General features: G+C 49.2%; 1 protein-coding gene across 4 annotated transcripts in view; it reads left to right on the plus strand.

The window, feature by feature from the left end:
* The window catches only part of RNF220 (ring finger protein 220), a 237,223-nt gene that overhangs the window by 164,628 nt on the left and 58,160 nt on the right, over positions 1-14,435 (plus strand). For 3 of the 4 annotated variants that reach the window (XM_075039294.1, XM_075039296.1, XM_075039293.1), the window contains 2 exons: positions 3,210-3,305; positions 7,591-7,633. In XM_075039294.1, coding sequence (XP_074895395.1) covers positions 3,210-3,305; positions 7,591-7,633 — 139 coding nt within the window. Of the gene's footprint in view, positions 1-3,209; positions 3,306-7,226; positions 7,423-7,590; positions 7,634-14,435 lie in introns of those variants that run through there. The other variant, XM_075039295.1, reaches the window with a different exon arrangement.

A 14,435-nucleotide genomic window follows, 5' to 3' on the forward strand; every position in this document is an offset into this window, starting at 1 on the left:
GCGCCGGTGACCTTTTTTTATTTAGCTTGCCCCAGGTGTAATGCTCAGGCTGATCCTCTCAGGGTTTATAACCTCCGCAGAGAGTGCCTTTACCCAATGGAGAGATGATTTAAAGGGGAGGGAGAAATATGAGGCTGCACGGCCGCTCGCACAAGGCCCTTGCTCCATCTTTGGTGCTGGGAGCCGTGGTTTGCCAGGGGAGGGGGGGACCAGGGAGGGAGGAGGGTGCTCTCACCCCCATAGCCCCGCTCAGATGCACCCTGAAGGGGAGCTGGGCTGAACTGGCAACTGCGGGGATGAGCTGGCTGGTGGCCTTTCCCCAGGGGGAAAAGGGATGTCTCGGCATCAAGGCTTGTTCCCATCATGCTGAAGCAGCCGGTCCCCGAGGTAGGGAGCATCTCCGTACGGCACGCCTGTCTGCACACAGAGCACCCAGCGCCACGTCTTTGAGGTGGGATGCCAGAATTTGGGTCTGCTTTGCAGCATGGGCATGCACGAGGGCTGGGAGGCCATGCGTAAAGCTGCCTTTTCTCTCCACGGCTGTCTTCCCAGGTGCCAGTTGAGAGAGGGATGGGGATCGTATCTCTGCCCCTTCCCCGCTTGCCTGGATCCTGGGTGGGAGTGAGCAAGCAGTGTGGGTGCCGGGAGCAACAACTCCGCGGCTTGGCACGCTGTGGCCATGCGTCCTCACCGCTCAGCCATCGGGAAACGGCCCCAACACAATGATTTGGGGAAAAAAAGAGGCCAAAATTGGGATGGCAGAGAGACTGGCCTAATGCAGAAATGAAAGTCACCCTGATGGCGAGCGCCTTTCCTAATGCCTTAGCCTCTGAGCCTGCATCCCTGCCTGCCCCCACAGCTGCCTGAAAGGCAAAGTGTGGCACAGTACACAGAAATGAGAAAAACAAATGAAGTCAAGTTTCCTAAGAGTGAAGGGGAAGTGTGACTTGGCATCTCTAACGCTGTGTTTAACATGCTGGTGAGGTATTTAGAATTGAAGTGCTTGCACACAATTTAAAAATAGACAGTTTATTAATCTAAACTGCAAGTGTATGTAGAAGAGGCCTCGAGATTGACATCTTTGGGATTAGTTTAGCCCTGCGTTTTTCCAGAGGTCATCGCCATGGTGCTCAGGAGGTTTGTGGAATAAATGGGGCCGGCGTTCTTCCTGGGACCACACGCTAAAAACTAATACATAACGTTTAATTTACTGTCTCCATAGCTAGCCCAACCATTTTTCACATAATAATATTGGATTAGAGCTACCAGAAGCTGAGGGGGGAGCGGAGCTGGAGGCGGGGAGGGTTTGTCTGTCTGTCGCCGAGGAATGGCGAGATGCGTATTTTTTCCCCTTCTCCAGAATACATTGGAAGACAAAACGGATTTAACCCTCCCAGCTCCAGGGTGCTTGGCTTATTAGAGGGAAAGGGCGTTAGCACCACTGCAGTCAGGACTGTTGTTCTGAGTCACACCTGAAGACTTTGAGCCTCCATCCCTCCATTTTGTAGGACATGTGCAATCCTGCTTCTTCAGAAATGGTCCTCATTCTCTGTTTAGAAGATAAAGAAACAACAGCAGGAGCTTGGGGTCTGCACTCTGCTTCACATGGTTATCAGAGGGCTTCTCCAGAAATAAATGAGGTGCTCACCAAAACCGATCACCAGTTGGGTTTGGCCAACATATGAGGCAGGAGAACCCCCTGCTCTGCCCATTCCTCTCCTGGGAAGCAGAGGTTGGTCTCTTGGGGCAGCCCTTGCTGCGTGCCCCCAGCCCCTGGGCTTCTGCTGGCCCTCCCAGCGCCTGGCATCCCCGTCGGGCTGCGCTGAGGAGCGTGCCAGCCCTGAGATGTGGCCAGCACAGCCTTCGGCATTGGCAGGAGGGATCATGCCCGGGGAGATAACTGAGCACCCCAGTAGGTAATTCTCCTGCGCGCCCTTTCAGGACATCACGTCTCTGCATGGCCAGTAGAGCCATGTTTTATGGCAGAGACTTGCAGTGCAGACAGGGATGCGGCTCTTGCCCTCATGCGAGGCTGGCAGCTCATTCCTGTGGGGTTGAACCCAGCATCCCAAATCCTTCTTCCCCACCTCCATCCTGAGCCTGCCCTCCCTCCATGCCCACACTGATCGTGCTGCCGTGCTTTTCTCACCGGGAGAGCTGTCCAAGTCCAGGGGATCGCATCCTGCTGACTGAAACGATTTGTATGCTGAGTCATTTTTCCACTTGCTCATATCTTTCCAAAAAATGCACATTTTTTCACGTTTCATTTCAGCCCAGAGGCAAATGTTTCTGGAATACTTGCCTTTCTCCAAGGTATTATGCTTTTTAATAATGTTGTCACCACACTTGACCTGTCCAATTCAGATGATATCTACACTTCCCTTCGCAAACATACACATCTCCGAGCAGTCATTTATTGTCAAATCTTGCCAGCTGATTCTCAGAAACAAATATCTGGAGAGCTGTGTTTCCAGTGTACATTTTTTTACAATGTATTGGGCTATATTTAGCCTAGTTTAGCTAATTTATATTTTAAATTGCATTTTTTCCTCAAACTCTTCTAATAATAAAGTTCACTTGCAACTCAGTGTACATTTTTTTAGACACTGTCAAACTCCCACAGTAATTTTCCCGCTAGAGTTCACTGTGTGTAGAATTTAGACTTACCTACTATTGACTTGAAGTTTATCAGTGATTTCTTAGGTCTCAAATATCACTGATCTTTTTAACCTTCTAAAAGGCCCTTTTTTTCTGTGCTACTTATTAAAATAAATAGCATCATTACAGAAGGAAGAGGTAGTTGCGCTGCAAAGGTGCTGAGAGCTTTAGTGCAGTTTACAAAGCTATTCAGAGATTTAGTGGCACTTAGAGGGGCGGATGAGGGCACGTAAGCACCGCTCCGCGTCCACACGCCTTCGCCTTACCATGTGAATATCTGGTGTGGTCCTCACGCCCCCAGCCACCAGACCTGGGGACAAAATGACCATCCTTTTGTTGCGTGATGCATCTGCACTTCGCTAGACCCTGCAGCCCGCTCCCATGGTGGGGCAGGGTCCCCTGGGAAGAGCAGAGCCAGCCCCACAGCCCAGTAGTCTGTCCCAGCGCAGCCCCACAGCCCGGCAGATGTGCTACATGGCTTTGAGGACAGCTTAGCGAGGGGCAGAGAGCTCAGCAACGCTCACAGCATGAATTTCTCCTTTCTCTTGCAGTCAATTTTGTTGTCGGCCTCAATCAAGCGGGAAGGAGATTCTCCGACAGCATCACCCCACTCCTCAGATGACATCCATCATTCGGACAGATACCAGGTAAGCAGGCAGATGCTGTCGCTGGTTTCAGCCTTAGGCAGGGAGCCAGCTCGCCCCAGTGCTCGCAGCTCTCCGTGTGTGAGAGCCCAGCTCCCGGCTGTGCACCACTGCCCCAGCTTGCTTGCCTGCAGCGTGGGGACATGAGCACTTGGTCCCTCATATAGCTACAAAGGCGTGCTTTTGTCTACAGAGTCCTCCCAGCTCTGACTTTAAACCACAGCCGTGCAAAACTGCTTTAAATCTTTGCAGAGGTTTCTGTTGCATTATATTCATCATTTCAGTCGTTGCCATGGCTATGTTTGTCATTACTTACCCCATGCCACCGGGAAACTTTCAGAGAAGTGATTTTTTTGTACAACAGTGAATGATGCCAGCCTGCAGCAGGCCAAAATTCTCCATTTCACTGGTGTGCTGCTGCCCAGCGAACTCACTTGTGACTCCCACCCAAAACAGAAATGGTTTTGGACCATCCACAGCCATGCCAACATGTTTTATAAAACACTCTCTGCCCAGAGGAGCAGCAGGTCTTGACTTGTGATGCAATGAGTAGAAGTTGAGGGAGATGGAGCAAGAAAAGAAGAGAAAGCCAGCAGCAACAAGTACAGCTTTGCTTGTTGTAAGTCTGACCATATTTTGGGGGCAGGCTGGCACACTTGACTCCAACTGAACATAAATTAATGGTGGCCGTCAGCACAGACCCAAGTGTGACTCTACCTGCCATGTGGACAGGCTGGGTGGGCTGTGGCTGCACCAGCTTGGCATAAGCCCATCACCCCGTATCCTGTGGTGCTCTGCAGTGATACCCTGTGCCCAGGGTCAGGCAGACGGTCGGGTCTTCCTGCATCAGCCATTTCACGTGTGCCAGGTCTGCACTTAGATCTGCAGAGGGAGAGGCTGATGACCAGTGCTGGGGGTCTTAACCGAGCAGCTTCAGTTAAAGCATGTGTTAAAGGTAGGTCCTATTAGTAGCAGATTAGTACACTTGTTGCCCATTATTCTGTCCTCTGTCCTATTTATTGGTTATATTATCAAATACGGACCAGATCCTCCCTTGTTTGCTACATATTCCCATGTAGCCTTCAGTTATAACTCGGTGTCACATCACAGTCACTTTACACTTCTATGAACGATGAGACCTGGTGCAAAGTAAGAGAAGCAAAGCCCTGCAGAAGATACAGAAATGCCTGATTCAGGTAATCCTGCTCTCTTTCCTGCCTGTTTATTAAGGCTAACAAATAAATCATGTTCTTTCTGAAAGGGCATGGAAGAGACTTCTGCTGTGGCTCCCTTTGTTGGAGAACACCCCTCCCTTTCCACTCGAGATTTCAGTCTCTGTGAAACTGGTGGTCCCTTGCAGTCCACCATTCCTATAAATTTTTATTATGTCATACTTGAGGACAAATATTCTCAGCAGAAGCCCCCTCTGTGCTGAGTCTAGCTAGTCTCTAATGTGTTTTAAGTTTGTGAGTGTATTTTATGGAGGGTTGCAGCCCTTAATGCAAATGTGTAATGGGAGTTGTAAGTCTGCACTGCAGGGAGAAAAGACCTCTGGGGCCTGATTTTCATTTACGCTTGTGCTGGCTGCGTTATGCTGCTCTAGCAGTGTAAAGGGACCTCAGAGTGGGTGCCAGGGTTGTGTAAATCCTCAGCGTATCCTTAATAAAGCCACAATATGAATGAGAATTCAGTCTTCCTGGCTTACCAAGTAAAATGCTCAGGAAACAGAGCAGAAGACTCTCATGGTGGTGACTTTAAGGGCTGCAAAATTTAGCTTTCCATATGCAGATGTGTGCTGGAATTATGAATGTCCCTTCTGTTATCTGTGATCTAATCATGAATATACACTGTATTAGTAACATGGTAGAAAGTGAGTTATTGGCATATAGGTTTTCAGAATTCCTGTGGCTTGGTTTTCTTAGTCCTCATGCTTATTTACCATGGGGATATTTAGGGAAGAAGGAGATTGATGAATAGGAGTGCTACAGGAATAGAGGCTCACACAGTGCTTGGACTGCTTGCATTGCTCCCCATGCTGAAAGGGAGCTTCAGCAAGGTGGTGGGGTGGCTCCGGGACGTGGGGAGGGGGGATCCCCTTGCCTTCCCTCTGCCAAGCCTGGTTGCTGGAACTTGGTACGTGGACACTGATCAGCCTGAGGTGGTGGCAGCTGCTGTAGTGCAGGACCTTGTGGTATGGGTCAGTGGTGGGTGCTCCTCTGAGATACAGTATGTCCTGTCCGTCGGGACTTTTTCTGTGCTCCAAGTAAAAATAAGGCCATTTTAGTTAGATTTAGATACAACCCTGAATCCCCAGTGAAAAAAATCAACAGCAAATTGTAAGTTATTCACCATACTACAAAAAAAACATTTCAGGCTCAGAGGGAGACCACCTTGCATGGGTCAACTGAGCCCACAGAATATTTGTGGCTGAATAACATGTGGAGTAAGTATAACTGAAAGCCTAAAATTCTTGTCCAGGAAAAGCTCACCTCCCTCCACCTGAGCTCAGCGGTGAGCATGCCTCCTGAAAGACAGCTTAATTAATTAGAAGGGTAAAACCAACAATCAGCAGCTTTGATTTTGTAAGTAAGCACATGTATGAAAATACAGCTGCATTTCAGCTTGCAGAGAGCGCTGGGATGTACAATGCAGGTCAGCGCTGCACAAAGCTTACCAGCCAGCACCTGAACTTGCTGACTGCCCATCGTCTTCTGATATGGAAAAACATATCGGGGGGGTGGGGGATGGGGGGTGTGTTTTCCCTCTGAAGAAGGAGTGGCAGCCTGTCAGGCGCCAGAGCAAAGACCCAAAACGTAGGTTTGATTCCAAGAAACAAAGTCTGGGGAGTCTGCAGAGTGGGGAACAAATGGGATTTGTGTGTGTAGGAGCCTGTGTTGCCCAGTTTCCAGACCCTAGCTCTGTCCTACCCTCAGGCTGGTCCACTGGGGCCATCCCCTACCACAGCTGTGGGGCAGACATGGGAAAGAAATCCACGAGCCAGGTTTGATTGCCCACGTTTGCTGAAATGCAGAAAGGAAAAGAGGGGGAAGAGGCTGAAAAGCACAGGGGAGGTGGCAGCGCTCCACCTGTAGCCTGTGTACCCCCGCGCCTAAGGCAGGGGCCACTTCTCCTCAGGAAGGCCGGGAAGATTTCAGAGCCCCAAAACGGAGGTGGGTGCCGTTGCGGTGGGTCGGGCTGGGTTGCCCAGCCCAGCCCCAGCAGATGCTGTTGGCATTCAGGCTGTGTTCTGCCCACGGGACAGGCGGGAAGGCCGGGGCTTCTCTCCCCGGGACCTCACCTCACCTTCTCCCCCAAGGAGGCCTGGTCAGCAGCCCTGGGGGCAATATGGCGGGGCTGGGCAGGGCCCGTGGAGCAGCCTCTGGGCCCCCATTGGACACTGCCCTTGGGTCAAGTTACCCCCTGGGTCCTGATTGGCCAAGTGCGCTTGGTCCCTTAGGGCCCCCCATTCCTAATTGGGCAAGAAAAGTGGGAGAGTGGTTGCTCCTGGTGCCTGATTGGCCAGCGCCTTTGGGTTACAGTTGGGCCCAGGGCTCTGATTGGCCAGTACTCTTGGGCCTAAAGGGCGCTCAATCCCTATTGGGCAAGGCAACCTGCTTCCAGTTGCTCCTGGACTCTGATTGGCCATCTGCACCTAGGTTCCAGTTGCCCCTGGGCCCTGATTGGTCACGTGCCCTTGTGTTCCAGAGGCTCCTGATTTCTGATTGGCCAGACGCTCGGGTCCCAGTTACCGCTGCTCCCTGATTGGCCAGGCGCCCCTTGGCTCCAGCGGCCCCTGGGTCCTGATTGGCCGGGGCTCGCTGGGCCTTGCTGCCGCCTGTCGGTTGCCATGGGAACTTCCTCCTCTCGCGCCTCTCCCCGCCGGTTTCCTGGTGAACTTTCACCCTCTCGGCGGCGGGTCACATGACCGGGGCCAACATGGCGGCGGCCGCTGGGGGCTGATCGGCAGCGCCTGCCGGGCCGCGCCGTATCCGCCCGCATCCCGGGCCGCGCGGGGGGGTCCGCCCCGGGGCCCGCCGCCCCGCTGCCCCGCCGGCCGCCCGCGGCGCCCGCGGCTATGCAGAGCGGCAGGAGGGGGCCCGGCGGCGGGGGCCGGGAAGAGGTGGGTGCGGGGCGGGGGGGGGGGCAGGCCCGGGGCCAGCGCGTTGTCCCGGTGATGCGCGGGGCGGGGGGGACCGGGCCGGGCCTTGTTTACCGGCGGGGGGCGAGTCGTTTGCATCCGCCGCCCGCGGGGCCCTGACACTTCTCCGCTCTTGTCTCCCCTCTGCAGACCTTCCTGCGGGTGCGAGCGAACCGGCAGACCCGGCTGAACGGTGAGTGCGGTCCCACGCGGCGACCCGGGCTGCCCCCGCCCCGCCGGGCCTCCTCCCGCGCCTCCCCCTTCCCGGAAAACTTTCCAGAGTTGGGCCGAGTTGTGTGACACACACACACACCCCCCGCACACCCCCCACCCCCCGCAGGCCGGGAGCTGTGACCTGCCTCGCCTGGGCCTCACCGTGCAGCTGGTGGGGAGCAGGGTGCGTTGTTGGGGTGATGTGGGGGAAACCCTCCGCGTTCATCCCTGGCTTCCCGCGGGAAGCAGTTCTCACCACTGGGATCCCAGCAGCGAGTTTACACATAGGCCCTGAATCCTGTGTTTTCAATTACGGGGCCAGGCTGCCGTGCTTTCCCGGCTCACATGGCAGAATCTTGCAGTAAACTTTTAAACCAGCAGTCTAAGCGTCTCTGCATCTGATGTCGTGTTTGGTTGTTTGGGGTTTTTTTTCTCTCAAACCCACAGATGCTGGTGCGTTACTTTTATTCTTTTATTTCTGGGCGTTCCTAACAACAAGTAAACAAGTATTTCTAGCAAAAAGTGGCTTGGCATTTAAAAAACAAATCAGAAGTCACTTTATTGCAGAGAGAGAAAGTCCCATCTCTCTGTAAATCAGAAAAAGCCTGAAAGTTGTTTTTTTTTTCTTGAGCTGAAGAAGTTGAAACTCTTTTCCCAAAGTTCAGAGAAGTCAGAACTTACCATTTAACTAGTAACAATATTCTGTCATCTGATTTTTGTATTGCTCATAACTGGTCTAATATGTACCACTTAGTCAAAATCTGGTTGTTAGGGTTATCGGGAGGCTTGTTAATTTTGAGCTTCCTGCTGTGATAGTTTGAGATAACACCAGTGATGTTGTGCTGATGCAGTTTAGAAGAAGATAGAACAAAATAGCAAAGGGCTTTAGAGTGTACTGTTAGCAAAATAGCATGCCTGAATTTGAAGTACTACATGTTTAGCATAGTCTAAAGCAAATAGAAGCATTATTAAGCTACTGACCCTATATCTGTGATAAGTTATGTATAACCAAATTCAGAGCTAGCTTGGAGATTTTTAAATATAAACCCAGAGGGCCAAAAGCCTGTGAACTCTTGAAAGTCTGTTAAGTCATACAACAAAGAGGTGAGTTGCCTTGCATCAGTTACAGGTAACTGCTGGCAGGTGTGCTCACATCTATGCTCTGAGATGAGTGCGATGAGCTGCCAGTGTTGGCAGGTAGACCCTTTTTCTGACACAGAGACTTCAGATGGCTGAAATGCACCAAGGTATTGCTCTGCAGTGACTTGTTCTGTGTGACAGAGGTCTCTGGAGTCAGTGATGTCAAACTGTTTCTTTATCATTTTTGGATAGCTGGGGCTAAGCTCCCACCTTCCACCTTTTTTCTAGGCCAACAACGTGCAGTTACCTTATTTTAAATTTTAAAAAAAGTCTGAGCCAGGCTTGTGGGGTTCTTGGTGTTGTGGAGTCCTTCAGTATGAATGAAAGCTCTTGATGGCAGCATGCTCTGCTGAACTGGCTCAGTAGTAGTACATTATGCTTTTGACTTTAACCCAAAGTAGGGCTGCAGCACAATCTGTGTAGACTGTGATCTAGGAACTCCTCTTGGGCCCTGTTCTTGGATGTTTTTGTGAACCTAGGTTCATCATCTAAAGGGAGGCTACTTCTTTTGTACAGCATTTGCATTGTTTTTGCTGAATCTTTTACTCTTTTTGTATATACTTTTGGGGGTACAGTGAGCAGAACTAACAGCCATATTCCAAATGAGGGCATTTGGTTAATTTATATAATGCCCTTGTAACACTGGTATTTCCTGTCTGTTCTGTTGTACACCCTAACAGTACTAGGTCCAGACATTAGGGAGCTGGATGCAGAAATACTAGCTGAAGTGCTTTGGCTTTGGGTCACAAAGAAGGTGAAACTAGATCAGAACATTTAAGCAGTACTGCTCCAATGGAGAACACCTGAGTGCTTTGGGGGAAAAAAAATGCTTATTTGTCTATATCTTATGTTTTAATGAGCTTCTGATTAATCAAGCAACTTTATAGCTTGCTCTGTGAGAATGATTTCCTTATCCTCATTAGTTTACATTGACAGAATTTATGTAGGACTTGTCCAAAGATACCCTCTTTTTTGTTTCCTATCCTTATTGACGCACCGAAGAAACTTAGGATACAGAAAATGCAATCTGTCAAAGAAAAATCTATTTCCTTTGTTTTTATTATGTTTTAAGTGTGCTTTTCAATTTTGTTGTAAGCAGTTTATCTTGGTATGTCTGTCAAGCTTCTTACCAGTTGAGTCCCAGAATCACTTCTGGCAGCTCCTCCCATAAAAAGGGACCCACGGTGTTTGCTTTTCTCCCACCTTGTCCTTGACTCAAATCTCAGCTGCCTAGGCTTTTTGCGTCCAAGTCCCATCAGATCTCCTCAATGTGTTCTGTCCTGTTGTGGTCACTTGGGTAAGCGCAGCAACAGTGAAGGAAAGAGAAGGTAGAGAGGGAGATGTCTTCTGTGAGCTGCTATTGGCCTGGCTGCAACATGATTAGGTCCTGATACTTACATGCTTCACAGGTACCTGACAGTCCAGAATTTTAATTCTGTAAGTCAAACCTTTGACTTAAATTGAACTGTAAGGTGAATGTATTTGCAAGCTCTGGAGGAGGAGATTAATGTTCAGTCTGTTAGACTCTTGGTTGAGTGTATCTGAACTTCCCTGTCAGCCTCAGTGAGTTAATCCTGCACCTCTCACCTGTGCTAAACTCACTTTGCAGAGGTCGTGTCCTTGTGAACCCAGGAGTATGAGGTGTTGATTCCTGATGAACCCATGTGATAAAGAAGGCATTTCTTTCATTTGCCTTATTTCCAGTGTTGCCAAACTGGAAACTTTAAGCCACCCTGTAAATTGATGCTCATGGAGTTTAGCAGTGCAGTGCAGTTAGGTAGTCATTCAAAATTAGAGGCACAAAGTTATGGGTTAGTGTATCAGAAAATGGATTCAGCAGGTTAAGTATGTGCCAACCTCGGAGAACAGTGTCAGATTGAAGGTTGCTGAAAATCATCTGTGTGGAAGTTCGGCCATGCAAATGTGAAAGCCCCACCGAGATCCTTCTGTGAGTTCGGCCCTTAAACGTTCTCTCTCAGACAGATGAGCAGCAAATTGTACATAAGGTCTGAAACGGTTTAATTCTTGACCATCTGTTTTCTTGCTTTAGCTTGTTCTTGAGATGGCTTTTTGTGCTCTGCCATTGCTGCCTTTGTTCCCTTGGATCAGACACTCTTGGATAAGTTGATCACCCGCAGAAGCTTTTTGTGATAGGCCTAACAAAAATAGGTATAACTGCTCTATTAGATTTGCAGAGAGCAGGTGCTAACTCCTGCACTTGAATATCTTTGATTCAAATTTAGGGGTATTCGCAAAGTTGGCATTCTCAGTAGAGTTGTAAAATTGGTCCTTACAAAGCTCCTTTTGCACCTGCCTGAGAAGCTGATTCCTGTTTTGGTGGTGACTATAAGCCTGTCTCTCTGGGCAGACCCCTGTGGAGCTGGTCACCATGCAGTTTGTTGTTGAACCACCACCAGCATGTCATGTGCTTTTGTAGCTGATGGGTGGGGGAGGAATAAGGCTAGATGATTTTCACTGGAAAGGAGACAAAAATGTTTCCACTTAATTTGATTGGCCTGCCATTGCAGGAGCTGCTAATGATGTCTGCATGAGACTCGGGGGACCACTCAAACTGGTGGAGGGAATCATAAGAGATATTGCTAGTAACTTAATCATCTCCTTTGATGCTGCGGTAGAGGTTTGTATAGCGTCCACTGCTAGATGCTATGTAAGAGCGCTTTTGAGGTAATTAGTGCCCTGTCCTGAAAGTGAATTTTTGCTTGGGGAGGGGAGTACCAGTGAAAACTAAAATCCATTAGCTTTTCTCTTGGGAAGTTTTACTGGGCTAGAAAATAATATGATCTTTAGCCTTGATGGGGAGAGCCCGTTGTGAGAAAAGATCCTCCGTCTCTTCCACCCATAAGGCAGCAGCGATGGGCAGTCTCCTTCTCTCTGCACCCATGGGAAAGCAGGGGTCAGTGTACCCTCAGCAGTAGAGGCTTTGTCAAGTGCAATTTTGCTCCTCCTCTAGGGCAAGCAGCTACTCACCTTGCATAGTCCCAAAAGACCCCGTATTAGGAAAGGGAAGAGCAGGTCCCTTAGCCAGCACAGCTCCAAAGTTAAGTCAGAAACAGTAACTGAGACCTCAGCCCTTGCAGAGGGTCCCAGTTATTACTCACCTCCATGTGCTACTTTCTCATTCATATGCTGGTGACTGAAACTCCCTGGGTGCCCAGTGGTTTAGGGTAACCTGTGGGAGAACATGCAGGAGCAGTGTATAGGGTAATGTACATCTGTTAAAAGTGAGGCCTCAAAGGTGCTGGAAGCCCTCTGATGGCCTAATAATAATTATTATTAATGCTAATAAAAATTAGTGCACTCCTAATCTGGCAGAAGGCTGGAACAATAACTATGGAGTCTTTATTCAGTCAGAGATAAGAATGGGTCATCAGCCTTGTGCAAAAACCTCCTTCCCTGAGCTCCGTCCCCTTGTTGCATCCAGTCCTCCGCTGCCTGCGTTTTTATCTTCCTGAATTACAAGAGGGAATGGCTGCTTCCCCTCCGCCCCATGCTCCTGCGACAGGAGCAAGGGGGAGAGGGATTAGTCAGCTAATTAGAAATGATCGCATCTATCAACACTAATTAACAATCCTGTGGTCTCACTTGCGTGTTCTTTTGAGCTGCTCCCCTTCGGGACAGCGCCGCAATCACCCCCTGCCTTTGGGGCTGCTCCGTCCCTTCTGCGCTGATTGGAAGTGATAGCCGGGCTGCGTGTCTTGTCGGGTAGGGACAACGCTGCTCGGGATGTGCTTCCTAGGCTGCAGCATTCCCTTTCAGCTTCTGCTGTCACCAGGGGCACCCTGGGCCTCTGTGGGCACAACACTGCCGCTGCTAATGACCACAGAATGAAAATGGCAGGGGGATTTGTTTTCAACACCTCTTTCTTCCAGTGGCTTTTTCACTTGTGGCATTAGAACTTAAAGGGCTGCTTCTCGGGGGAGCTAAATGAGCCAAGATGGGGGCTGTCTGCTGAGTCTTGCATGGAGCTGGACCAGAGTGAGGTTCTGCTCCCAGCTCTGCGCTAACATTTCAACAGTAGATCAGGTGCTTGTTCTGGTAAAACAGTCCCAAGAATTTATCAGTGCAAGACCTAAAACAAGTTGTCTCCCTTTCATCAGTGTTGCAGTGCATGGACTGGAGGATGGCAGTTAAAAAGTTAAAAATACTAATAAACTTGCCAGGCAGACTGACTTAGCTCAATTGATGGGCCACGGGGAGTCCTACCAGAATAATTAAACTGCTCTCTCCCTACATTTCCCTGTTTAAAAACAGGACAAGGCGAGAGAAAGATGTGTCTGCGATCAGGATAGAGAGGGCTTTGTTCATGTGTTTTTCTCTGGTCAGATAGGTGTTTGCTGGAGAATGCTCAAGTCGTGTCTGATTCCAGCCTCCTCCTACCCTATTTTGTGCTGGCTCTATGGAGCTAGTGTGGCAAGGAAAGAGCATCCTAAATTTATGCGAAAGAGCCATACTGGAGGATATAGGTATTCACTAAACCAGAACTTCAGAAGTCTCTCGTGCACTGAAGTGCAAACCAGAAAGAGCATGGCTTAACTCTGACTACTTCTGTAACAGGGCTGGATGATGTTGAAGGGGGAGGAGGGATAGCGGTTTGGGGTTCAGGAAGGGGAGAGAAAACACAGAAGACATGTTGGGGGTCATTGTTTTATTTAAAAGTGGAACATAATTCATCTGGGCACGATGAAAATAGCAGTAACACTTTATGATGTTTGCTTTTGTATTCACTGGAAGTCAAATGGTTTACCTTCTGGAGTAGAAGCTGACAGTATAGGTAAAATAACAGATTTAAGCAGACAAATTAGAAGGGAAACTATTAAAATATCCCACTAGGAATACTGAAGTACCTGAAGTGTGTGGAGATGCAGGTGGGCTGTGGAGCTGTTGGTGTGGTGTACCCAACACAAGAGAGGGTTGTGGAGCTTCAGCAAATAAAATTTAGACAAACTATGAAAGTGGCGTGTGTTTACTTTAGGCTCTCTGTTGTTCAAAGTGCCAGGTATCGAAAACACTCTTGTGGTCTCAAGTTCCTGTCACTTGTTCTAGGAATGTCACATTTGCAGAATCATTTTCGTGATTCTAGGAGTGGAGATTTATTTTGCAGGGAGTTTTCCCACAAATCTGTCTCAGTGAGGAAAAGCAATGCCCAGGGAATAGAATTATAGAATCATTTAGGTTGGAAAAGACCTTTAAGATCATCGAGTCCAACCATCAACCATGGCCTCTAAACCATGTCCTGAAGTGCCTTGTCTACGCACTTTTTGAATACCTCCAGGGACGATGACTCAAATTTGAAGCCGCCTTAATCATGGAACATCAAAGAATGCAGAGGATGATGAATACTCCTAATTCTGGAATGTAGGAAAGTATATCCTAACCTAGAGAGTCCCGAGTCCAGGGAAGCCAACAAGAAAGCCTTGAAAGAAGCCTTTCAGGTCTGTGTCGGTGTGTTCAGCTGAAACTTTATAATTCACTGGGTGATGTGCGTGCACTAAATTCATGCACTTCAGAAAATTGACAAAAACTTTCCCGTACCCTGGTCCTTCTCTTCCTGGCATTCCAGCAGCTTTCTCTGACTTGTTGGCTGCAAGAAGCAGTTGATCCCACAGTATTCAGGCATGAAG

The sequence above is a fragment of the Buteo buteo genome, chromosome 10, assembly GCF_964188355.1.
Source record: "Buteo buteo chromosome 10, bButBut1.hap1.1, whole genome shotgun sequence".
Taxonomy (NCBI): Eukaryota; Metazoa; Chordata; class Aves; order Accipitriformes; family Accipitridae; genus Buteo; species Buteo buteo.